This window comes from Vespa mandarinia, chromosome 2 (genome assembly GCF_050613455.1).
Source record: "Vespa mandarinia isolate Hongniang chromosome 2, ASM5061345v1, whole genome shotgun sequence".
NCBI lineage: Eukaryota > Metazoa > Arthropoda > Insecta > Hymenoptera > Vespidae > Vespa > Vespa mandarinia.
Window position 1 is genome coordinate 15067149 of NC_140811.1, and position 27653 is coordinate 15094801.

Below are 27653 nucleotides of genomic sequence, written 5' to 3' on the forward strand. Positions count from 1 at the left end.
AATACAAATTTTCTCTTTAAACGTTAGGTATTATTGTTATAGTTCATCTTTATTTTATAACCAAAATTAATTGGGGGGAGGGGGTTGGGGGTAAAAAGAAATTAAGCGGGAACTAATATCTTATTCAACTTCTCTTCTTTTCTTTTTTTTTTCGTCTTTTTTTCTTTCTTTTTTCTCCAGAGGATGAGTACCTATTATAAGAATAAAAACAATTTCGATCTTTGTAATATTTTGAAATTTATTCATTCGTTTGAAATAAAATTCGTGGCAATTCGATAAATGCTTCCTGTAAATACTTCTTTGAGTACAATTTGACACTTAAAAATTACATCTGACATTGCACGATTCTTTAATACGTTTACTCCATTGTTGCATTTGGCTATCATATCTTGTATTCTATTTTGTGTATACATATGTCGCTTTTAATAGGATTAATTATAATGTGTATAAATACGTCTATGTACATTAAACGATCTTAAAAACAACGCGATCGATCCATTTCGAAAGACATGCTGCCCGAATAATAACTTAAACGTTCACGTACAAAGTATTATTGGATCGTAAGTATCGTCAGGAACAAAGTCGTTGGTGTTTGTAGTTCGTTCGACTCTTAAGCACAGCATTAATAAAGGAGCGCGTTGACATTAACGCGCTTTTTTTTCCACCCTTCCCCTCCCTCTCTCCGAATGCAATTATTTGCAATCATTTGCTCGAACGATATAAAGATAAAAAAATAGGTACGCGTACGAGCAATCCTAACACGTTATCGTAGCTATGATATTTGCGAACAAAGTTGATCCAGGTACAATGTACAAAAGGGAAATGAAAAAAAAAGCGGATGATGCTAAATGATTCTTAGATAATTGAAACAGTAATATATACGCGTACGTTTCGATAGAATTGATATCAATTGATATAATATTACTGTCTTCGTGATGTCTTAAAAAGACAATGAATCGACATGTATGATGAGCACCTAATGGTTTAACCATCTATATTATATGTATATGCAAATTCTAAATATACAAGAACGCTATGTAATCCGCACAAATGCAATATTTTACAGAACACTGCCAATAAATTATAATACACGCCTCGTCGACCAAAGATCACGCGCATAGGCGCATACATTATTCTCGCTCGATTATACATTCTCTAAAAAATAAAGTGCGATATAAACTATTCACCATTACGTACAATTTTCGTACTCTAATAGCAATTAGCGTCGCAAAATCTGCTGAGGTATTTCTGTTTTTGTGCTCGAACAGCTGCGCACGCTTATTTTGATCCATTATTAAAGGGTTTTCAATCTTTCTAAATGATTGTATCAATCACAAAACTGCTGCCGAATGACCAGTAATTATATAAATATACGGCTCGTTATTGATATTTCAAGTCAAGGTTCCGTCATAAAGGCGGAAGAAAATGGAACTTTGCTGCACAATTCTTATTTATTATTCCTTTAATCGTAGCATTAATTATTATAGTCATTGTCTCTAGTGATCCGTGTCGTTTATTAATTATTTAGAATTTCGGAACTTCGGTATAGGCTGTTTTGGAAGAGCTGTAGAAATATACGGATATTCAAACGATAAAATACGTCGAAAATCCGACATCGTAAAAGTTTCGTATAAAATTCTGATATTACATAAAAAATTTACGTTCTATAAACTAAACTAATATCAATCAATATTTTCGAGTGAATTTGACCGTTGTAAAGAAGATCCTATCTCTGGGCTTTTTTTTCTTGTTTTTTGTTTTCTTTCTTTTCTTTTCTTTTTCTCTTCTTTTTATTAAATTGCGCAAATTGCTCGTTCGTTATATTTTAATCTGTTAAAATCGTTCAGAAACACGTTCAAAAGGCAGTTCGTTATATAGCGGATAATAATTATTAACAAATTTCGTTTTGTTCCGAACGCAGCACTCGTAATTAGCACGGAAGGACAAGTTTGTGTATTCGACGTACGGATTTCGCATCTACTCGAAAAATGACACGATTACGTTTCCTCTATAAAACACTACGATATCATTAATTCTCGAATACATTTATATAAATCATTTTTTTTCCGTATTTTTTTTTGTTCTTTTTTCCTTTTTTTTTCTTTTTTTTCTTTTCTTTTTTCTTTTTTTTTTTGTTTTTTTTTTTTTTCTTTTTTATTGGTCTCCCTTCCCTACTACTATACTTGTGCTTTGGCAGTTGCGTATTTCTAATAAAACGTAGGCCTAAAGATTGATTCCTTATCTTTAGAAAGAAGAAAAAGGGAGACGTTTAAATTCCGAGAATATTTTTCTCTTTCGTCTTATCTGTTCATCCAAAAAGACACGTCCAACGCCCTCTAACTTTTATTCGTTTAATCGTCAAAATCCAGGACAATTAACGTCATAATAAACGATATTAAACCCCTCACGGTCGCCTGACAATATTACGACGTTACTGATTATCGTCTTTAAACATTCACGTTGTAGGACCTTCGAACACTTTCGAGTCACTATAGAACGATCTAAGAGACATTGATTTTCTTGTTCTCTCCTCAGCATACTGAAGAAATTCATGTTAGAGTCACGTCTCTACTTCTTATCGACGTTTCACGGTCTCTCTCTCTCTTTCTCTCTCTCTCTCTCTCTCTCTCTCTCTCTATCGCTCTATCGCTCTATCGGTCTATCGCTCTCTCATACTTTTTCTACCTTTCGTTATCCAATCACGTTTTGCTAGTGCAAAAATAAATTCATGGTTGCTGCGCAGCATGTATCATGGCGACTTTGAGATCTTTGGCCAAGTGAGAAACGTCAACGACGCTATCGACCATCTCTTGTACCGCAGTCACGCTAGGAAAGAATTGTGCTGCCTGTTTCGTCTTCGAGACTGTCTGTGCGAGTGCCTCGTTCAGGGCATTCGCACATTGAAGAACTCGCGTTCTCACGTCGTTTCTTGTCACGTTCCTATGCACGGTATCACCTATGTGAACGAGTCGATGGGCGCTAAGGACGACGAATTTGCCGTGTGCCAGAAAGACCTAAACAAGAAAATGATAATATAATAAAAATAACAAAAATGATATAATAATAAAAATAACAATTTGCTTAGGTAAGTTAAGAAAAGATAAAGAGTTTGTGGGACATACCTTGGGTGGCTGATTATGCTCAACCGTTTGCAAGAAGGCGTCAATGGCATGAGTTAAGTGTGCACCGTGTGTGATCACTTGAGCCGCGTAAAAAGCCAACAATTGTTTGTCGTTGGGATCCATGGGCGTTGGTGTCGTGGGTGGCATTTGAATGGCCGCATTGTCCGCCTCGGACACTAGTAGATCGTAACTGCTACGGAGTTCTTGAGGTAAAGATGCTCTCAGTTCTTCTCGTTGCTTCGCCACGATCTCTCGTGAGTCGAGATTAACGTAATCGTAGTCTTCCCCAGCGCCGCTGTTGTTGCTGCTGCCCGTTGAGATGATGGATGATCGTTTGAATAACAACGTGGAATTTCCCTAAAATAAAAATGTTATTTTATTATATCACAATGGATCTAATATTATCGTAATCACGAGACTTATCTTTAAAGGCATGGATAGAACATAGAAAGGACAATAGCTAGCGTGAAGAGATAAGGAAAAATCGTGCGCGTTATCGCAACTGAAAGATGCTCACCTGAATGAAACTGGCGACCTGACGAACGTCTTCCGTGAGTGCTCGAGCGCACGCGATCAGCTGATCGAGTGGATCCGGTTGAACCGTCGGCAGAAGGGAAGGTGGTGGCCCATTCGTAGGTGTCGGCGTGTCGCCACCACCGCGACAGAGTTTACCCGCGTCCCATTCCATCGTGTCCAACTCGGTGGCGGCTTCCTGCACGAGCTTGTCGGAGTCACGAAGTGCCTTAACCAGAGGCCGTAATTTCGTTGCAAGACCCTTGTCTGGCGCTTTGGCCGCGTTACCGAGCGTACCTACGTGCGTAATGCGGACCACTTCAATCGATCGGATCTATTCATCTTGATGACGTTTAATATGATGATTCAATGGTACCGAACAATACCTTCGGCAAATTCAGCGAGATCGTGTAATGACGTTCTCAATCTCAATGCTGCGAGCCTTAAATCCATTAATGTAGCGTCCAATCGTTGAGGCGTTCTCCAGCCAGGACTAACAAAACCTAATAACCTGGCTATCGCTGCTGAAGCTTCGTTCTGCAACCTCTGAAGACCTTCCAACGCGGCATCCAATTCCAATGGAAGTTCCTTGTTCATCGGTACGTCGTAAATTTGCTGCGTTTGCATAGGAGGTGGCGGTGGAGTTGGCGTTTTAGGGACAGGTGTATTGTGTCGTGATGGTAACGATGATGCTGGAAGACGTGGCCGTGGCACGTCGTAATCTGGAGCGGCGAGGCTCGATCTGAGAGAATTTGTTATATAATCAAATAAATGAGATAAAGTAAAATGCATTAGAGGAAATATATGATAGGTCAATCAATTTACCTATTAGATCCACTGAGCGACCCATCGTTGGTCAAACTGGAAGCTGAACTACTTGGTGTCAATGGTTGTAACGGCCGTGGTACATCGTAACAATCTAAAGGCGTGATGCCAGAGCCACCAGAACAATTCGAGTTTGGAGTACAAGACGTCGGTGGCCTTGGTATATCGTAGCAAGATGGGGCAGGACTCGGACTACTTGCAGGGGATGGAATCACAGGAATTGCTCGTGGTGGAACGTCGTAACAGTCGGTCACATCGCCACCGTTGTCGACGGAGCTTCTGGCGCTTGTCATGTATCGTCCTGCGAACGTGTAAAATCATTCTCGATTGCGGTTACTCGAGTTAACAAGAGGAAAAAAAGAAAAAAAAAAACAAAGAGAAAAAAAAAGAAAGAAAGAAAAAAAGATGAAAGAAAAAGAGAGAAAGACATCATGCCTAAGCGAGATTAGATCTTAGAAAATACGTAGTTGGTTGGCGCGAAGCAACGGTTATCGAGAGTTATCGTGATGTTCGTGACGTCGGGTAAGAGTAAATGAGGTCACTCGGACTGTTGTCGACGAGATCGAAGCGCGAAATCTTCCCTCCGGCTCCAGGAAGTTATGTTCCAACGATCGACGAGGATCGTTTAAGATGTCTCCACGAGATCTCGAGGTAATGCATCGGCTTATCGGATTCCGATCGCCTTGCTTCCTGATAGATGCTTCTCTGCCTCGTTTCTTTTTATTTCTTGAACGTACTCGAACTAAATGCGATAAATCACTGTTTCTTCTCCTATTTTTCAAATAAAATATTTGTCGTTTTTCCATCGATAAAATCGCATCCTATGATTATTCCGAAAGCTCGCAATCATTAATAAATTTTATCTTAACCACTTAGATAATCGAATTGATGATTATTGTACCTGTATTGTGCAAATGTTCGTTGTTCGAATTGAGGGGTGAATCGTGTCTGGAGGGTGGTGCAGGACTTCCGCGACTCGCTGGTAAATCGTACAGGTACACGTCGCCGCACTTTTGTGGTGTCACGACCTGTGAAAAAAAAAAAAAGATGACAAAGAGAAAGATCAAAGGACGTTCCGATTACAATGGAACTAATAATAATCGGGTGAAGGGATAAAACAACCCACACCACATTACATTTCCCTTTGATATTTTTCATTTGAATGGATTTCGATTTGGTATGTTATTTGTACCGATTAATTCGTTTTAAAGAAAATACATAAAAATATTGCCTACGGTTATGCGTTCGATTTATTATTATTTTTTCTCTTGTTCTTTTATTTTTATATATTTTATGTTTTCTCGTAAGCTCATTCCAATATCAATAAACGCGACCCAATAGATTTTCCTTTATAAAGGAAAAATAAAAACAAAAAAAAAAAAAAGAACAAAAAGAAAAATAGAAAAAAGAAGAAGAAGAAGAAGAAGAAATGACAATATCAAGAGATAACATTCCCGTTGAGACTTATAAAATATAATCTTGTAGAAAACGATTTTACGAGAGTGACGTCAATGACGATGAAGGATTAACGATTTTATCTAAGCGAGCGCCAATCATCCATCGATGTTCCTCTTTCTACTTAGGGAGAAGGTTCAAGGACTCATTTCGAGTGGTACTCTTATCGTTAAGGACTTCATTCTAATGGGTTCGTTAATTGAATTCCATGCAAAAAAGAAAGGTCCTTTCCCTTTTTACAATCATTTAATACATACATACATATGTATGTACGTGTGTATTAAATGTATTACATAAATATCGACGTTAACAATACACGTAGATATTTTTATATATATGTACGTATGTAAATGCATTTATTTGGTCCGGTAAACCGCAGGCTCGCGAAAAAAAAATTTTGTCGACAGAACAAGCGTAAGAAGAAGAAAGGAAGAGAAAGACTGAGAGTAGCAATACGAATGAGAGAATAGGGGTATTTTCAACGGACTGAACGAGAGAAAGGGTGGAGAAAGAAGGGAGACACGACGTGAAACAGAAAGAGAGAGTAAATCCCTCGAGAGCGCAATCTCTGCCTCATCGTCCGCTGCTTTACAATAATAGAGCCTCTTCAACCCTTGCGTTATGCTTAAGCGTGCTACACTTTTGTTCTTCCTTCTTTCTCCCTCGCTTCACAAACCACGCTAGTTACTTTACCTGTGGAAGATGCTTACAATTTTTGATATTTCTACGTATCTTTTTTTATATATATACATACACACACACACACATATATATATAATTGCCATTTAATTTCTATATAAATGTATAACCATCATAACAAAACTTCATTTAAGACTTTTAAGATATTAAAAATAAAATGAGAATAAAAAATGAACGCTTATATGCATCTAATAATAAAGTTCTTGTAAACTGCGATGGAAAAACTTTGTATATCTTGGAAATTCAAAAGAGGGAATGAAGAAGTTGGCCATTGAAAAGCGAATATCCTGCTATCGGGGAATAGAGGATTCAGGCGAGCGTCGAGGATTCGAGCAAGAATCTAGGTCAAGCCTTATCAGTGGTAGGCGGTAGAGTCCACCCTCGGAATAACGTGCTGCCACACCCCTTTTCCTCGAATCGCGCTTGTCGATTTGGTCCTCGATAAACCACGATTGAGAGCCTGCGGTAAACGATGTTGCCTTTAGCTAAACGATTTTCCGTCGATGTTCTTTTTATAACCTTTTACATTCTATCCGTATACTTTCGTATATCCGAAATTCCAATGAAACTATTTTACTTATTTTCTTCTGTGACATCGTACGTTCCTTTATAAGAACGAATTCATTTTAATACCTAATAGATTAGTAAAACATTTCGCGATGTTATCTTACGTGAAAACATTGGTAACACTAACAAAGACATTAAGCTTCCTATTCTAGAAAGGATTAGGAATTCGATTGCTACATCGACCGTCGTACTTTCGTGTCTGAATGTAACGGTAATCAGATAATCTCATTTAAAGGAACACAGTTCGAGTTAGATTTCGACATTGTTCGCACGCACCCCCTACGAGGCGAATCCCCAAAGAGTCTGCGTGATCCGTTTATTCATGATCCAGGATGTAAACTCGGCCATAATCAGATCGAGTCGAGTTCTGAGTCACGATATCGGCCTGGAAGGAGAAAGCAAAGATCGAGTTTGTGATCGACGAGCTATGTGTGCGACTATGTAAGCCACATGTAGATATATATATATATATATATATATATATATATATATGCGTACGTATATGTTTACATACGTAACGTGCATACAGGTATACGTATGGAAGGCTATAAGATATACGAGGCTTACTCGAATGCACACGAATAGTAAACTCTCGTTGGGGTAGGACCGTGTGTGTCTCTTGGGCGTTGCTGATCATTTATCAGGGTGGATCGAGCCGTGGATCGGTGACTCCCCTGTGACGCTCACAAAAGTCGACAACCTCGACATTTAAGCTATTCGCACTTCTAATGCAAGATATATTACATTACAATCCACTATTATCGTGACATAACCAATTTCTAACGTGTTACGTGAAAATTCGATGAGAGCATGTTAATTACAATCAATTCAATCATAAACTCTTTCCTTTTTATCTCGTCAAAGATAATCTCTAAGTCTTTCGTGACAACTTGAACATCATTCGCGAGAAGGTCGAGTCTCTCTATTAAGTTGAATTTACATAGTAATACATAAATGTATGAGCGATTATGAATCCAATGGACAAGGATACGTTTTAATGGAAGAGAACTTTAAGTTACATTTTCTGTTAAGTAGTTCGAGTTTATCGCTCGTTTCAATCGATTAACCATAGGACGATATTAGATCTGTATAATTTTCCTTTAAATTATTATCGTACGATAAATTAATGGTTAAGAGCTGTGTTCTTGTCCTTCAAACTCTAAGTATTTTACTCTTCCTCTTCTTCTCCTCTCTCTCTCTCTCTCTCTTTCTTAGCCTGCAATCCAATCCACCCATACCTTCATCAACGGATACAGTTATTATCTCCCATACTATGCTACCTGGTAATTAACTCGTGAACTATCCCAAAATTACAACGTTTTACCCAATGGGGCAGAAACGAAATGGCTAACCATTGAAAAAAACGAAAAATAAAAAGATATAGAAAGACGGAGTGAAAAAATAAGAGCGAAAGTACAATAGCCACTCTCTGCTTTCTGAATTAAAGTTGCACGCGATTCTACTATTCCTTGTTCGTATGAATCGAATAGTAGTAGATAGTACTATAGTAACGAGTGAGTACGTAGTACAACCAGGGAGAAGAGGTGGAGTAAAAGAAAAAAAAAGAGAGAGAGAGAGAGAGAGAGAGAGAGAAAGAAGGGGTGGTTGGTTGGTGAAGAGGTGGGGGTAGCGCGTCGGTCGATACCAGCGTCGCGACGCTAACTGTGAAAGGCGTATTACCCCACGGATGCGCGCGAGAGAGAGAGAGACGATGAAGGGAAAGGGAAAGGGAGAAAGAGAGGAGATATAGAGAGAGAAAGACGGTTTCCATGGAAACGCGAAAGGAGGTACTCCACCTCCTACGCAAGCAGGACCTTCGGCCTGTCTCAGGCAACGATAAGGATTTTTCTTTTCTCGGGAGACAAACGCCAACTGAAAGGATTGTTGGCCACAATGTACTGGGACGAATCGTCGAATTTGTAGTTCTTTACACATTCGCACGTCTTACGAATATAACCATCGCTTTTATCAATCGTTATTTCGAAAAAAAAAAAAAATATATATATATATATATATAAAATATAATAAAACTTTTCGATACTTGGAATAGATAAATAAATAAATAAGAGATTGATAGTTCGATGAGATAGCTTCGAATAAATACAAAGATGAAGAAGGAAGTACTATGTTTCCTCTCTGTGTTATCTTTGGCAACTTTTCGCAACGCGAAATAAACTTCTAGCCTCTCGACACCTTTGATCATTGCCGTGGAAAAAGTAATTCGATGAGAGGAATTCAGAGTTGTCCCCGTAAATAAGTAATTTAAAAAGTGGCCAGTTAGACAGTATATTAGAGAAATAAAGTTCCCAAAGAGTGGTCGATAATAATTGATGGCTCTTTTGTTCTTCCTTTTTTTTTTCCTTTTATCATCCATTTAGATATTCGAGGTTCTATTCGATCCCTCACGTTCACACCGACGTAAACGATTTATATCATCGATCCATTCGACGGACCGAAGGATTGACCAGCTATTACTACTACTACTACTCTTCACACGCGTAGATAATCCCACGCGAACGAGTTTCGCAGTTCATTGATACCATGCCGTTAAAGAGACTACTCGGCCCACGCCCAGAGACTCGGCTGGCCGGCGTCTCGTTCGAATCTCTCTCTCTCTCTCTCTCTCTCTCTCTCTCAACTCTCTCTCTCTCTTTCTCTTTCTTTTTCTCTCTCTTTCTCTCTTTCTCTCTTTCTCTTACTCTTTCTCTTTTTCGTTTCTCTTTTCTTTTCTTCTCGTCTCTTCTGGCCTCGACGACTCCTTGCTTCGTCTTGCTACGCCATGACACGTTCTTCCTTTTTCCATGCCATTTTCAGCCGGTGGAGTGGCAGTTCGCCTGCCGCCGACAGTGACGGTTTTAAGAATCCTTCGCCCCGGGCTGAGCTCGTTGAACGCGCGAGCACGCGCACGCATCCATCTACATATATATGTATGTGTGTATGCAGTTACATAGACACCACACATTTATCTCGCGACACCGGAGGATATCGGTCACGTTGGAGAAGATTTTTGCGATTTCATGCTGTCAGCCAGTGTCGTACTTTGCGATATCTACCGTCGACGTCCCCCTGTCATGTTGGAACGCTATGCGCGTTCCTCTCGAATTAATCGCGGATATTCCCCTCGGTTAAGCCTAGACCGGATGGTGGGCATCTCTTTTCTCGTTTCCCAACCATAGAGAGATGCATCTCGATATGATATTTTTTTTCTCTTTCTCTCTCTCTCTCTCTCTCTCTCTCTCTCTCTCTCTCTCTCTCTTTCTCCCTTCGTATATTGAAACATTATTGAACATGAACGTGAATTGTGTAAAGCATAAAATTTCATCGGAAACATTTATCGATCCTAAAGAAAATGTAAAACGTTTAAATCGTTTACAATCGAATTTCAGCTTTGATAATATTAATTATTTTCAATTTAATTAAATAATTAGGTAAACCGTGACGTTTTTCAAATCATAGTAATACGAGTTTTTCGTTAAACGTGACTCAAAGGCCGGAAAAACGAGAGTACCGTTAATTTATGTAACAACGCTCAGATATACCCAATATCGGGACAAGTTTGCCCTCTTTTTTGTTATTTCTTTCTCCCTTCCCTCCCCCCACCTACCCCACCTCCCCTCCCAGGTTATCGACGTTTCAAGTGGTCTCGTGTCGTTTGACAACGTATCTATATATAGCACATAACATATCGCTACCGCGCGTCCAAGGTAGAAAATCAGCTTACGTTACTGCTCGCTACTGACCGAAGGAAGCGACTGCTGCGGTACGATCTGGTTATTCTATTTAACATCGTCGAAGCACGAAGCTACTTTCGCCTACGTCGAGAATGCTCCTGTTTTCTCCTCCTTCCTCGTCTCCCTCTCGTATTTTCTACAGGGTGATTCGTTTACAAGCTAACGACCTTATTCTCCTCTATGATATTCCATTTTCACGAGGATGACGTCATTAAGGAATACGATTATTTCTCTTTCTTTGATTCGCAGGGATGACGTGTTACTTCCGACGAATTTCCAAGAAAATTCTAACTTTTCGTGTTGCATTCGTCTCTAATTTAATACATCGTCGGTTAAAGTAAATGAAGATTCGCAGAAGCTAGAGACAATGACGAAGAGAAAGTAATAGGAAGGGGGAGAGAAAGAGAGAGGGAGAAAGAGAAGAGGAAAACGTGGATATGCACAAGCGATGAAACACGCCCGCCCTTCTTTGAGTTGAACCGCCCCGCACATTCCATCGAGATGACTCCGGAGACCCCACTTTGTGCGCCACGTACGACTGGAACGTGTGCGGGTGTTTCTCCGCTCTGATCCCGCTCCGACGCCGCGTTCTCGCGCGGAAAAAGAGAAAAGACCGACCAACGTACGTTTATATGTGTATATGAGAAAGAGAAAGAGAAAGAGAGAAAGGTAAATACAGAAAGACAGATATATACATACACACACACAAACACATATATATATATATATTTATATATATATGCACATATATACACATAGAGACAGAGAGAGAGAAAGAGAAAGGAGCAACGAAGAGGTGGACATTGTCTGGACCCGCGACATATAAGGGCACCGGTGATCTTTGTACATGGAACAGGACAAGGAGGACTCCTTCTAGGGTATCCTGCGGAATCGACTTCTCGTAAATCGTTTCGTGATTCTCTTTCTCTCTTTCCCTCTCTCTTTCTCTCTCTCTCTCTCTCTCTCTCTCTTTCTTTTTCTTTTTCTCTGTATGTGTATAAGAGAAAGAATCGACGAAAGGAGAAAAATTATCGAGAGACTTTGATCTGCGTCTAAAAATTCTGTTTTTGTGACGATAACGGTTCAATCGCTGTGTACATGTATGTATAAATATATATATATATATATTTGTACACGCGCGTATTATATATATATGTGTGTGTGTGTGTGTGTGCACGCGTACGTGTATCGCTAATGTAGCTCACTCATTACGTAAAGAGATACGTTACGCACGGAGACGTATGTTTCGCATTTCTCTCATTTAAACATCTGTTACCGTTTGTTTCGATTCGTTCCATGGCACCTGTGTATTCGTTCGTCGTCGTTGTCGTTATCGTTGTCGTTGTCGTCGTCGTGATGACGCTACGTCATCACGACGACGTTGTAAAAGACTCAGATGGAATTGGTTCGCCGTAACGTTGACCTTTCGTCGAAGAAAAGGAAGAACGTATACTCTCAACTCGTGTTTTCTCTTCGTCCAGCCGTCTTATATATGTATTCCCGTCATCGACGAGAGGAGAAGAGACGAAACGCACGCGGTCGCGAAGAACCAAGCAAAAAACAGGACGGACTCGTCGTTGAAACAAGAAGAAAAGAGCTCGAGAAAATGTCGAGTGCAAGAAACCGAGAAGCTTCCTTTTACCTCCTCCTTCTCGTTCCTCCTCCCATTCGTACCAAAATACGCACCGGCTCGCGCGACTACCTAACAGGAAGAAAAAGAAGAAAGGAAAGGCGAGTTACAATCTGCACCAAGAGATTGAGAGAGAAAGAGAGAGGCAGAAACAGAGACAGACAGAGAAAGAGAAAGACAGACAGAGAGAGAGAGAGAGAGAGAGAGAGAGAGAGAGAGAGAGAGAGAGAGAGAGAGAGAGAAAGAGAGAGAGAGAGAGAGGGAAGGAGGGAGGGAGGAAGAAACAGAGACAGAGGTTTCTCGAAGAGATCGTTTCTTCCTTCGCATGGCGAATTACGGTCGTTGCGTAATTCGAGCCGTTGTCGATTTATTTCAACCTGCGTCCAAGAGTTCGACGTGTTGCAAGGACGAACTGAATTTCGTTTCTTTCGTCGTTGTAAGACGATAAACTCACGAGACGTTCCTTTAATGAAATCGACTTGTCTTCCTTAATCTCGAACCGATCGTTCTTAATTGACTTTCTCCGCTTTCAAAGGTCCCTTCGAAATTCGTTCGATAAATTACGAATTTATAAAAGAGGAGATTTTTTTGCGATATACGTAAGTAAATAAGCGTATAAAGGGGAAAATCTTAAAATAATGTACTTAATGAAACTTCCGTGGAACGGAAGTTTGATCGACAACGAGAAATTTAAAGAACATCTTTTAACTTTGGTTAATTTTATCGCGAACGGATATCAATATATAGACTATGATGTCCAATTTACCACTCGACTTCCGATAATCTTTAATCACCGTGGATGGCAATTAACGTACGCTTTTCGAGTTTACCAAGCTAATTATTTCGAGTGTAATTTACTCTATGAAGAGAGAAACGGGGGTGGAACGATAATCGATCGCTCGGTGGAGTTCGCTTTCGTTAGAAACTGATGTCCATGGCAGATGTCGAACGATGCCAAAGGCAGACGGTATATGTATTGCGTGCGAGAAAGAGAAAGAGAGAGAGAGAGAGAAAAAGAGAAAGATAGAGAGAGCGAGAGAGAGAAAGACGGATCGACGAATTGCTAGTCAGCTGATTTTGACAGCTCCCTTTTCGTCTATGTGCTTAGGTACGCTGAAGGGAGAATAGAAAATCGAAAGGGACTTTCTACGCGACAAGAACAATAGACGTAACCCATGTGCGCCATTGTCAAATTGAGCCTCTTCAAATAGAAAATGAATTAATTCGAGAAGCCCAGCTGTCGCCGTTGGCACAGCGCGTGTTTTCCTTTCGTTGTGGTTTCATTTAAACGCACGATTTTGTGCGATGATAGCCCGTTTCATGAGAGCGTTTCTTTTATCATGTCACATTTCAAAGAATAAAATTTCTTAGTGATATCAAAGTATACGTGGAATGGTATCATAATTAAATTTATGACACTTATGATACTTTAAAATTCACGACGCTCTTTCAAAAGTGCTTACTTTTAATCGGAACGTGACTTCACATCCTGCTACGAGGATTCTCCCTTGAGATTTGATTAACGATCGTAAGAAAGATCGTAAGAATTATTATCACAATCTTATATATATATATATATATATATACATACATAAAAGAAAAAAAAAAACTTACCCTATTTGGTTGTACGTGCCAACTGCGGCGTTTTCCGTGCCTCTGTAGACCATCTTCGGAAATATTCAAATCAGCTCTGCTACCGATCAAGCAACCTCCAGTATCATATTGTCCAGCCAAAATTCTTAATCGATTTCCTGGACAGATTCCCTACAGCAAGAAATATAATAATGCATTGTCAAGATAAATTCAATTTCTTTCAAATCACTTTTGATATTTTTATAGTTATTTTATTAGTCGAATATGTAGATTAGAGATAGAACGATTTTAGTGCAAAAGGTAATCTCGGTTCAAGACACTTTGGTATGTATTTCGACAACAAGTCACGAGCTCGAACCACTTCAAAGCGCATTGGAATATTCCTGAAACGCTCTTGATCCGTCGAAAGCCCTCCTTCAGCTTCTAATAGCTGGCGAGGAACTTCGAGAAACGAAACGCACCCCAATTAGACGTTCGTGTATTCACGAAACTCTCCTAATTCTACGAAATCGAACCGAAAATAAACGGAGGACCCTTCTTGCCGTTGCAGTGTCGCCTTTCCAAGTCAATTCTTGTCGTTATTCTAAAGGGACACAACGACCATGTATGTATGTATATATTGGCTTGTATCGACGTTCCAAAGGACACAAAGGGATCTATGTAACTAGGACTTACGGTAGTCCTTTCTATCGTAATTTATAAGCCCCCCTTGATACACACAGCTATGGAATTAGAATTGAAAATAAAGTCATTTTACTTTTCTACCTATTTTTACTATTTAAACTTGTAATAAGAAAGAAATAAAAAAGAAAAGAAAAAAAAAAAAAAAAAGAAAAAGAAGAAGTATAACAACTTGAACGAACTATAAATTTGGTACGCCGCTTTGTTTCTCAACCCGAGATAACATGAAGACTCGTTCAACTTACTTATTTGCTGTAGTGCCTGACGGACGTGTATAAAAGAAAGAACATGCTTAGTTTCAAAGACTTCTCATAGACAAGAAACGAGTATTAAAGCGATGAATATTAAACGATAGCAAAAATATTGAATTACAGTGGGTAAAAATAGAAATTCTGAGACACCTTGTGTGTATATCTGATGCATCTGGCGTCTTTACGGAACGCACGGAACGAATCGATTCGATGCTAACGACGCGTATTTTTCAGACTTGTAATAACGAAAATTGGAAGTACTGCTATTGGCAGGAATTGGAGCTTGAAAAGTAATTATATTTAACGAAACCCTTGCATGAACACGTTGAACGCTGAAAACAGAGAGAAATAAATGGAATTGATAATTATATATTTCCTGATAATTTTGCTGTTGAAAATCATTTGAATGGTCATTAATCTGATACAACAATTTAATGAAATCAATCGAATCCTTTTCCAATGATATTTTGATGCCGAAGGAAATTCATTAAAATTGCTGGTATTATAATATTTCTAAATTAGCTACTACCATCGGCCTCGCATAACTCGTTTACCGCAATCTCCAAGATGAAATCGGGATAGAAGAGATATGGGGAGTATGATGGTAGCGAGATCATCGAAAATAGCGAGATAGCTCGAGGGGCTAAGAAGAAAGGAAGAGGAGGAGGAGGAGGCAAAAACTGCGAGAGGAGGGTAGATCTATTAAAATTTTCCAGAGTAACAGCTGCTCCCAGGCGTAACAAGAAGGCAAAGCAATTTTCTCATATAAGCTTGATGCGTCTCTCTTTCCTTCGCCACCCTAACCAAGACCCTTCCTTACATATCGACACTTCCAATTACGAAGGAATCGAAACTACATACAACTACGTTGTATGTACGTACATATGTACACGGTCGCAGGTTATAGATGGAGAACATTTTGACAGATGCCAGCTCGTTTCAGGAAACTCCGTGCCATGGATGATAAGCTCTTGTAACGAGGTTACCCTAGGTCGTGCTACACCGTAGAAATGTCACGAACAGATGCCGAACGTAAGAGAAGATGAGTACAATGGCCTATATCTATATATATATTATATATATATATATATATATATATATATATATATGTACAGAGAGCTACATACGATATACTCCTTCTATCGACTTTAGATCTTGAACAAAGATATGCCATCGTCGGTATACCTTAGCCGTGTGTCTCAATCTCGCATGAAGAAATTTCAAGTAATGTCTCTATAGAAGCATATGAAATATCTATGACGGATACTTACAATTAGACGTGCGTATGTATATAAGTATGAACGCAAGACGTCCATTAAACTCCAATAGAACGTACAGTGTCGGCTAATGCGAAAAACGCGGAAGCTTCGACGTTACGTAAACGCGTTTGACGCGTTGAAAGATGTCAGAACTACAAAGCGGTAACGATCGTTCCAACGACACACCGTAGAATATAACGGCGTGAAAGATTGCAGTAATTTAAGGACTCTCGTTGAAAAGCCATACTGCTAATTGTACAATGACTGGACCGATGATTTATGACGGAACGTATCAATGGTGATGATTAGAACGTGAAAAAGAAAGAGAGAAAGAGAGAAAGGGAACAAAGTATATGGAAGACAGAGAGAGATCATTCTTCCTTTGAAGAATACTCTTTTTCCTTCTTTAAACCTAACATCCATCAAAAGAATACATACTAATAAAGCATAAAGATACGAGAAAATTAGAAGGTAAAGAGAGGAGTTATATTCGTTACCTGTCTACCTCGCAGGACACACAACCACCAGCCTTCAAGACCCGCCGTGTTCTGTTCCAGTACGGTCAGAACATCACCTTTTCGAAAAGCCAACTCGTCTGGTGCTTCGGCTATATTGTCGTACAACGCTCGCGCTTTCACGCATTTTTGCTGCAACAGAAAAAAAAAACAATGCTAATTAGTTTCGTTACTCGTTTTGACCTTTCGTACCTAATGAAATGATAAATGTATCATCGATGTTATACTCGTCTTCTCTTTTATTTAAAAATCAAAAGTTAAAGTTTATTTATTTCATTTTATATAAAAATAAAAAATATTTCGCATAAAATATAAAAATATTTCATATTTTACATAAAAATAAATAATATAAGTTTATAATAATATAAGTTTGTAAATAAATAATATAAGTTTGTCTTAGTAATTCTTTGTAAATCTTTCTGCGAATCTTTGTAATTATCGTTATCGATAAAACTTCCAAAGTATCATTACCCATTATAATGATGCATATATATATATATATATAGATGCCTATACCAAAAAGATTTTTCGAAAGTTTACGATGATCGAGCATTCACGCCAATTGGATACGGCGACTCGCCCTTTGGCCAATTTAAATCCATAAAATCTTAACTTACCCCACCTCTCAAAGCCCTCTTCGAGTCCTCAAGAGAGAACTCCTTCTGCTTTCTATTTCGAGATATGCTCGTTTGCTCGTTCGCACCGAACTCGCGTCTCTCGCGTAACGATCACTTAAGAATTGCGCCCGAAGAAGTGCTACGAAAGATGGACGATGCAGTTTACGAGGAAGCCGGCTCGCACGCTTTAACTCTCAAGTGAGTTCAATTGAAGTGCCTCGACACGCGGCAGCGGCGGCGGCGGCGGCGGCAACGACGACAACAACGACGACGACGATTTCACCCTTTACTTCTCCTCTTCTCTGTGCTTGTTGGAACACTGATGTCATTCGTGACTTTGACGAATTCCGGTAAGAAAATACGGCGCCATCACCCTTTCCTCTTTATTCCATCGTACGCTTCGTTAGTTTCTCTGTTTCCATTAAATTAATACCATTGCTTCCCGTCAAATACAATTATTCTCTTCAATAATTAACGACACGATTACTTTTCGTGCTATTTGAAAATTTCTTTGAACTGTACGAACTGTAATACTCGATATTTCAATGAATCAATTTAAAGAATATATTTAATGTATCTTCGATACGATATAACATCGATTATTATCCAAACCATATGGTACAAATATAGAAGAATCAATTTCTAATAATTAAATAATTTCTTTTTCTACGATTGAGATTTCTCGTAGTTTGAAATTCCAAATAAGAAACTTTCATTTGATATTACGATAAAGAGAAATTACATGAGGATCGATCGATAATCGGATACTTTCGCGAAGAAAGACTCGGATAGATATTCGCAACTTCCAACTAACGGACCATTTCAATTTATAATCGTCGCTTCATCCACAAACGGGAAATGAAACTACGCGTGTTATGCGGGTCACGCGTTTCAAATTTATCGTACACGTTCTCCAATTACGAGTTCCGCGCGCCTTCGCATCGTTGCATCCCATCCTCGATGCCAGAGAGAACGAACTGTAGAATATGATAACTGCAACGTACAACTACGATCATTTCGGATTATTTCGAGGAGTGGACGTACCTATCTATTGAGGAAATAACAAAAGCGTATAGAGAACGATATAATACCTGTTGTATTGAAAAGGTCGTAAGTACATACATGTATGTACCACTAACGTGACAGGTTTGACGTTCATACCAGATGCATATCCTTTTACGGTGAAGAACCACATTCTTCGTCGTCTTTACACGTCGAGTTCATATCCGATTCGAACGGGTTCGAATCGATTCTGTCGAAGCTTTTAACTCACATCGAGAGTGTAGAGTAGGGGAGTGGATTCTGAGTAACTCTCATCTCATACGATTTAAATTGAAATGAACAAAAACAAGAAAGATTATCTTTTTCGATGATAAATATTATGGATTAAATGGTCCACGATAAATAATATCTACGTAGGTATAACGAATCGATTCTGAGATAATCGATAGCGGAGAAAATATGAAATGCACTATAGATACGGAATATAATTTGATTTCGAAACCGATGATGCTTAATGGGAATATCGGGAAGGGTATTCCCTTGTTTTGGTTAACAACGGTACGCTTGTAAATCGTTTGGAACTATACCCGTTCACCCCTTTGCCGTTTTCTCATTCATATATTTCATATCTGTATATATATAGATGCGTATGTATATCTATGTATATCTATGTACACAGTTATGTACATATATGCAGATGTGGTACGATCACGAGGAGATAGAAGGGAAGACTCGTGATTCCGTTTCTGCCGATGTTGCGACTCTTGCATCAAACGACGACATCAGCGTTGCTGATGCATTGTCGCATGAAAATATTTGCACAGGTGCATCATCCACGTTGGTACAAGTACGCGAGTATTTACGGGGCATACGCGTTCACCCACATATTCTCTTGACAATGGACGCATTATACGAACGTTGCTACGTTGATACCACAACTCGTGAGAGATGACACCAGAGAGAACGAATTTTCTACAAAGTTTAATGGAGATTTATTGCGAATGATAAAAACGACGAAATTTCTTTTTTTTCTTCTTCTTCTTTTTCTTTTTTATTTATTTATTTATTTTTTTTTCTACTTATTCTCAAACACAATTACAATCTCTCTGATCGAATTACGATCTTATTATTAAGATTATTAAATTACGTATTAATTAATGATGTTCCATAGCAACAATGATCCATCGAAATATCGAACTCATAGAAAATTCTAATCCCGATGGAATTTAATACCCACGTCAGACCGCCTACCGAATTCCATTACGATGAGGAGAAAATATATCGATCTACATTCCTGGTACGCTTCAAACGAACACTTATATCATTGTGCTTGGATACGTACACGGGATCGATGTAATATCCTCGAAGCGAAAGGTGTCCTGACCAAAGTGGAAAGATACCTGTGTGGAACACGTATCTTAAATCATTGCGTGGGTCGTTCCTAAGCTAATATTTTGACAAGGGACCACCGTCCTCTTTTCTATGACGTTACTACGTATATAGATGTAGATATACACATCCTCCTCTTGCTTCTACCTTCTACTTTATGATATTAACTTCATATCTTATAGGCACACGAGAGCGCGCGAACGTGCGCGCGCCATGTCGATACACCCTCGGCCGAATGAAGAATAATGTTATAATAATAGTTCCGAAAGGCGAAGCCAAAGTAAACTCGTTGCTAATCGAGCATTGGATAATAAATAACACATTTATAGTTATTTTTATATCGAGATCGAATTGAAAGCAATGTTATACCTTTGGGTGTTCCTTTTTAATCGAATAGAGCATGATCTATATTAAATTATTAATGTTATCCTAAAAAAAAAAAAAAAAGAAAAGGAAGAAGTACAAAAAAAAATTCTTATTTATATATGTATTTGAGATTAAAATTCATTTTTTATTTTTTATATCTCGAATAAAAATAAGGGTTAAAGTGTTATTTAAATAAGATAAATTAAAATGGGACATCCTGTATATGTAAATGAAATCATTGTACGTTACAAAGGGAAGAAAGATTCGAACGATAAGCACGGATTACGCATCGTTTGTACTACCGAAGTAATATTTTTCTACGTTGCTCGAGACCACCCTTTGCCATCTTGCTTTATTACGTATGCAAACTATCTCTCCTCCTTCTTTTAGAAACTCCCAGACTACGGGGTGTAAACTTCGTGAGTCAGTTTTCGAAGCGTCGCGTTTGACGAAGGGTGCACACGTGGCAGTCTTTTGGCTTCGGTTCGAGTACAATGATCGTACATTAGTGCCAGTCGGCAGCAAAACTCGTTCGGGCTTTAAACTCAATATCGAAAGCCGTTCCGCATTCATGTCGCTTCGCTTATGGCACGTTTAGCTTCGTTAAATCTACAAAACAAAAACAAAAATTCTATTATGACACTACGGGACCAATTTCAATAAAGATTTACGATTGTTCTTTGAATTTATTATTTCTTATCATCCATGTATAATATTATATAAGCGTTAACAATAAGTAGAACAATTGAATATGGATTTTCGTAATTTATCAATAATATCTATAATAATCATGTATAACTTATTTGTTATTTAAATTTTAATTAGAAATTCCTATAATGTCTTTTTCTTTAAAGGACATTTCCTTTTAAATCAAATTGAAAGTCGAGGAAAATTATAAAAGCTTAACGAGAAGCAGCTTGCGAGGGTTTACGTTTTAAATAATTTAGCTTTGAAAGGAGGACGGTTTACCGCGATAGTAACGTATCGCGTGGGAGTACAAACATGTAATGCCAAAAGTTCAGCTCCCGGTATTAAAGTTGGAACTACGCCAATCCGACATTGTACGGCCGAGAGAAAAGAGAAGAAAACTCATGGTCGTTCTCGAAGCAAAGTGGGCTTAGGAAGATTCGAAAGTCGCATTCTACGAAACACCGCATTCTACATGCGGGGACACGAGTATGCTCATATCGATACAAGTTCGACGAAGCGTGTTACGCGAAGGGTTAGAATCGCTTTGCAACACGCGCCCTTTCGTTGAGCAAAGTACCGTTGCAAAGCACCCTTCAGCACCATCGTCGTCTTCTTAGTCCTTCATATCGTCGTCACCATTTCCTTTCTCATGATCGTCCTAAGCTTGGTCTTTCCATGATTAATATAACTCTAATTACAAACTCGTTTAATAAGAATTTACGAGGAAGAACGAGACACTGATTAGAAATCATTCAGATTAACTTATCTCGCGAGTATCTCTCAAAGATACAATAAGAAAAATTCTTTTTTTTTTGTATCGACCAATTAAATTAATAAATCATTAATACCAATTATTTATTTGTTTATTTAATTTTTCTGTCTTCTTCTTCTTCTTCTTCTTCTTCTTTTTTATTCTTCTTTTTTCTTTTCTTTTCACAATTCATGTACTTTTGCAATGGAGTGTACTACCACCGTCCACAAGTCGGTAATCCAATTACAAGGAGGCTTATATGCTAACATGTACTCTCATGACCATAGAGAACGATGTTATTCGTCCGTAATGTTAGGGGTTAACACGTTGTCGAAGCGACTAACAGGATTTAACTAATCGCGCGTGAATGAAGCTCAAGGGCGCGAAGACTTGTCCTTATTTCGATTTTTCCAACTTACACTCGAGTACACCGTTCTTCCTTTGTCTACTACTACTACGTAAAGAAGAGGAAGTAAAGTAAGTAAATAAATAAGTAAGTACATGTTTCAAAAATTACCATTGAGTCAAATCATTATGCGTGAAAATGGTGTAATGGTACATAGGATATACGTTCGAATGTAACGTGATAACGAAAATGTTCGGCCTGGATAAGAATATTTCGTTTCGATGTTTTAAAATAGAACGAAACAAACTCTTCTAGATATCACTAATATGCCCCTACGTAAGCGTTTATCTCTATCGCTAAAATTTTATTGCGAGTAAGTAAGATACACTGTATATACGGACCGATAAAAACCGCATTCTCAAACGATCGCTGCAATTCTGTTGGTAATAAACGTGAATGTTGAAAGTCCGTACGAATAGAAACAGACTGGCTATTAAAGATTGAGTTGGGAAACTTTTTCCGGAATAAGGAATAAGTATAATTTTGCGTATAATGAGTGTGATTAATGAAGTATTTTCTTATCGATCGAAAGTAATACTTTTTTAATGTTCCATTCGATCGTCACGGGTTGTCTCGATTAAATGAAACCATTTCGGGGGTTTTTCCTCACCACCCCCCACCATCCACCCCGGTAATATTACAACACTATAGGGGTCTTTAATAACGCGCACCCTTCCGTAACGAGCGCATTTCTTTTCGAAGGAAAGGTGGAACGAGATAATGGAGGTATCCAATCGAGGAGGGAAATGCGCGCTCGTGCTGTGCGTGCAACGTACGCGACGATTATGCGGCACGAGATACAAAGCCCGCCCACGCATCGTCCCGATGTCAATGAACGAGCTTGTGTGCGCTCACGTACGTGTTCGTGAAAACGACCGAACGACTTACGCTTCGTGCGTGGGCATCATTCAGAAACTTGCGAGTATTACGTGCCAAGATTTCTCAAAAGTTCGAGCCAAATTGCTCGCTCGACAAGATTGCATATAGAGCACATAATTTCGCGGCCGCTATAATTGGTATTGCTTATAAGTATTACGAAAAAAATATTAACTTTATCATTAACTGTGTCGTGCCGTCTTTTTTTCCTTTTTTTTTCTACGATATACTCTCTCATAAATAGAATGGCTCTCGTTAAGACGATGTGTGATATATATATCATAACGATCACGTTCCCGATATAGCTAGCGAATCGTGACACACTTCCCTTTACTAGAATATTAAATTAGTCGAGTCTCTTATTCGTTCTTAGTAATATCTCTTTTATAGATTCTGTTTCTTTCAGGCACCGAAGTACAAGGACGGTTCGTAAAAATGACTTACCAAGGAGAGCAGCTTCGTACGTTCGCTGACCGATAGTGCTCCGTTCTCGCGAGAATTTTAATCGCTGACTTCTCGTATGTATATACGTACGAGAAATAGAGAGAGAAAGAGAAAGAGAGAAAGATAGAGGGAGTCGAGAGAGCCCGATAAGATCGTCAATTCGAGTTTCCGTCGACAGGAATTGAATTATGCAAATTTCCGTGGCCTCGGTCCATTTCGATTCATCGAAACTCTCAGGAAGATATCAGACAGCCCTTTGCTACCATATAATCTCAAGTTTCACTCCCTGTTCCAACTAGAAACTCCCAATGTGTGTCCGAGAATCCACTTAAATTATATTCCGCGATCCTTCGTTATCGCACCAATTACATTAAGACCAGATTTTGATGAATTATAAGTGTTTACTTATCCACAACTATCTATAAAAAAAAAAAAAAACAAAAAAAAAGAAAAAAAAAGAAAACATATCGTTATCCATGTTACATTTGATAAATCGCAAACACCTGCTACTTCTTCTACAATAAAATGCCTGGCGGCATCTAACGAGAAGATCACGAGCCACAGGAACGAGCAAATCGGTCACGCGATGATTTGATGAATACAATGAAATCAACGGGGCCCAATAGAGAGAAGAAACAAATTGCTTGATTGGTCGATAGCTTGGCAAATATCAATTCTGACGACTGGGCTCGTTTTAAATCGCTCGTTTAAAGATCGCATGTAAATATATAATTTGCATGTGACACACATATATCTATCATAGTTATTTTCTTTCCTCGTGAACCCAAGTTGGTCCTGGCACCGTCAGCATCTTCACACTTTGTTATATCGTTCCTCTCGCGAGATAAGATGCATACTCTGTATATTTACGCAGAAATCTGAGGCTTATATCTCACTTCATACTTGGAATCCACATCGAGTCGCAGCAGGCTGCTTGCTCGGCAACATCTCAGATTACTACCTAACACTGTACATTCCTAAAAAATATACCGTGATATATGTATAACAAAGAAAAAAAAAATCACTAGTTATTTTTTTTTCTTCTTCTTTTCCTTTAGTTCTTTTAATCCCTTTTACTCATCGATCATCTCGAATTTATCCACTTGAATTTCCGAAGGTGAAATTATTCACTATCGCAAACTAAGTCGGTGAAAGTCGACCGCGAGACAGTGTAGATCTAGTGTATACGCTTAAATCAGAGCATTACGTTTCTAACTGCGGTTTATAGACTTCAGGAAGCATCTGTAGTTTGCTTATCTCGTCTCTTCATAGATTTCTCAATGGCAAATAACTCGAACTGATTGAAAGCTTCGACGTTTATCGATATAAATTTTTGAAAGCATCTATTCGATAATAAATCTCGCTGAAGTATAACGATAAAGCACTCCTACTTTTCATAGAACCTCTCTGAAAAGAACTTTTCTCTATCTCTTTCTCTATATCCCTTTATTCATCGTAAAAATCTTTATCGGTCGATCGCATAACTTTCCAAAAACATTTATCATCGTTTTTATTATAGAAATACGAGTGGAACTGACTGTCAACTTCATAGTTGCTTTAGCAAAAGGCAAAAGCATCTCTCGTTTTTACCTTGGAAATATCCTGAGAACTTATCGCGAGTCAACGCATGGCGCTGTAAACGTCGCGTCATAAATTAACAGTACCGCCACGTAGTAACATCGGACGTGATTAGAGAGCTTGCATTCACTAATTTGTTTGGCGACCAATGATACCCCATAAAGATGCATAGGTGTGGCTCGAATGTGCATCCTGTCGGTGTCTAGGGAGAATCCTTTGGCCTGTTGCCGTCGTTGCTGCTGTTCTTGCTGTTGCTTCTGTTTCTGGTTGCTTCTTCCGAAGAGAAAGGGGTCGGTGAAAACGTGAAGGCTTTCAGGACGAATGGATAATCAGGGGTCCTTTCGTTTCACCCATCCCCTTGTCCCCTATCCACAGCCAGTGTAATAAAAGGCCGAGGTCCTCTCCATGCTTCAAGTGTCCCTTTTCGTGCTCACTTTTTAAACGAGGGTGCAGAGAAACCGAGAGAACGTACTACTCTTCTTCCCACCCTTTTTTCCTCCCACTCTCCTATCTACCCTTGTAGCTGCACCTACCTCTCCCAGTTTATTCGAATGAAATATTTAAGAGCCGCGATATCTTCCCGAACATACATATATAGCTAACGGTGTATATTCACACATTTCTATTTGTATTTGTATGCGTATCTCATTTTATTCCTTTCGTTCTCTTTCTCTTTCTCTCTCCTGTCTCCTCCCATCTATCCTCCATCGTCCTTCTCTTCGTTTTCTCGCCCAATCGTTTAAGCGGATGCTCGACGTCCTTTACAGTAATGAATATACAGAGAATTGATCTTCGAAGACTTTGTCACGTTCTTCCTTTTAACGTGAAAGAATCGATGATAATTTTTCTCATAAAAATAAAATATATTAATTCTAAATTTTTCAATTAAGGATATGTATATATATATACATGTATATTGTGATAATATATATTGTGTATAATATATATTGTGATTTGTCATTTCGAAAAAGTCAAATTAAAATTGATGTACTGAAACAATATGTAGTTATATTGAAGCGATAAAAAGTAACAGCAATATAGTCAGAGAATATGAATTAACAAGGGTCAACGGCAACTAGTTGCGTGAGACACATAGGTGGTTCGAAGATGTCTACGAGGAGAGAAATAGTTTACTTACTCGTATTAAGCTCTCTCTCTTTATCCCTCTCTCTCTCTCTCCCTCTCTCCCTCTCTCTCTCCCTCTCTCTCTCTCTCTCTTTCTCTCTCTCAAGCGCCTAACGCGCGCACTGAAATTGCCGATCATTAAGAGCATCCGGTCGCTGAAACGTCGGCTCCAGTTTACGAGACCAGTTTCTGTGCTCGATTCAATTTGCAAGGTCTGCATCGAGAAACGTTGTCGTCGTCGTCGTCGTCGTCGTCGTCGTCGTCGTCGTCGTCGTCGTCGTCGTCGTCGTCATCCTACACCGTTGGCCGTTTTCCCGAAGCTTCCCACCCGTTCTCATGAAACGAGCATAAACGAACACGTTGGTGTTATCGACCACGTCGCTTCGACGCGTTTGCAATAAAGAAAAGAGGAAAAATCGGGCAGGCAGCTATAAGGAAAGCTTTTTACGAGCGATACTACTTTAAAACCAGCTCTCAATAAGCAAACTTCTTTTGCATGGGGAACATCTATTTGTAACATTATTCTCGAATGAGTTAAAAATTTTTCCTTTACGTTAGGGACTCTTGCAATTAAGTGCTCGAGCCCAAGAGATATAAATTTAGATGTGTTAATCAAAGTTAACTTCTATATTAATATTTGTGAACGAGATGTCAAAGAATGAAACTGAAGGTTTTGTCGGAATAATCAAGAACTAAATTAAACAAAATTAATTCCTAATTCTCCATGTTAATTGAGCCATTCGACGATACGAAATTCAAGATGGAAGAAGGAAATTGTGGACCATTTGAATTTTCATCATTGAAATTGAAAAGGTAAATCTAACTTTCTCGGTTATCTCGCTTTAACGAGTAGATTACTGTTTTGACAGTGACCAAGCTTTTTCTCCTAAACTGAAGTTACATTTTCGTCCTACCTCACGATAGATACGATGGACTTTTGTCTAAAATAAGTAGCACGTGTTTTCTACGCAAGTATCGGTTAGTTATTCAAAGTAATAGTCTGCGAGGAATATTGATGAGACGAAATTACAGAGAAGGCATTGCGCACGTTTAGCGTACCAACGGATATACGTGTTCACCCTGAATGAAGGAAATTCAACAAAAGTGTAGAGTTTTTACTTGGTGTCACGTGCAAACCAAATGTTACGTCCCAAGAGTGACGCTCAACCTACATCCTTCATAGCAAATTCTCATTCATCTTCTCGGACTTGAATATATACATCTACACGTCCACACGTTTAGATACGATAATTCTCAATTACTATGATTATTTTATTATCTCCTCTCACTCTCTCGCGGAAAAAGAAAAAATAAATTGATACGTAAGAAAAAGAAAAACAAAAAAAAATAAACAAACAAGAAGAAAGAAAGAAAGAAAAGAAAGAAGATGACATTTAGAAAGATCGGATCTGCAACGTTACGTGTAATAACGCGTTTGTAATTTTTTTTTGGTTTTTCTTTTTTTTCCTTTTTACTAAGAAGTCAACGATCCACTGAAAAGCTAAGAAATCGCCTTAGGATTTCTTAAGACCCATTTGTGGACCACCTACGATCGTCTCGTATTACGT

General features: G+C 38.7%; 1 protein-coding gene across 1 annotated transcript in view; it reads right to left on the reverse strand.

Annotated features, from left to right (window-relative positions):
• Window positions 1–129: 129 nt before the first annotated feature.
• Window positions 130–27653, reverse strand: part of p130CAS (Serine_rich_CAS and FAT-like_CAS_C domain-containing protein p130CAS) — a 47520-nt gene continuing 19996 nt past the window's right edge. Inside the window, exons 2-9 of the mRNA XM_035871720.2 lie at window positions 16824–16973; window positions 14157–14306; window positions 5362–5488; window positions 4461–4761; window positions 4022–4377; window positions 3640–3932; window positions 3123–3479; window positions 130–3014 (exon numbers count right to left, since the gene is read on the reverse strand). Of these exons, the coding sequence (XP_035727613.1) occupies window positions 2727–3014; window positions 3123–3479; window positions 3640–3932; window positions 4022–4377; window positions 4461–4761; window positions 5362–5488; window positions 14157–14306; window positions 16824–16973 (2022 nt within the window). The 3' untranslated portion in view covers window positions 130–2726. The remainder of the gene's footprint in view (window positions 3015–3122; window positions 3480–3639; window positions 3933–4021; window positions 4378–4460; window positions 4762–5361; window positions 5489–14156; window positions 14307–16823; window positions 16974–27653) is intronic.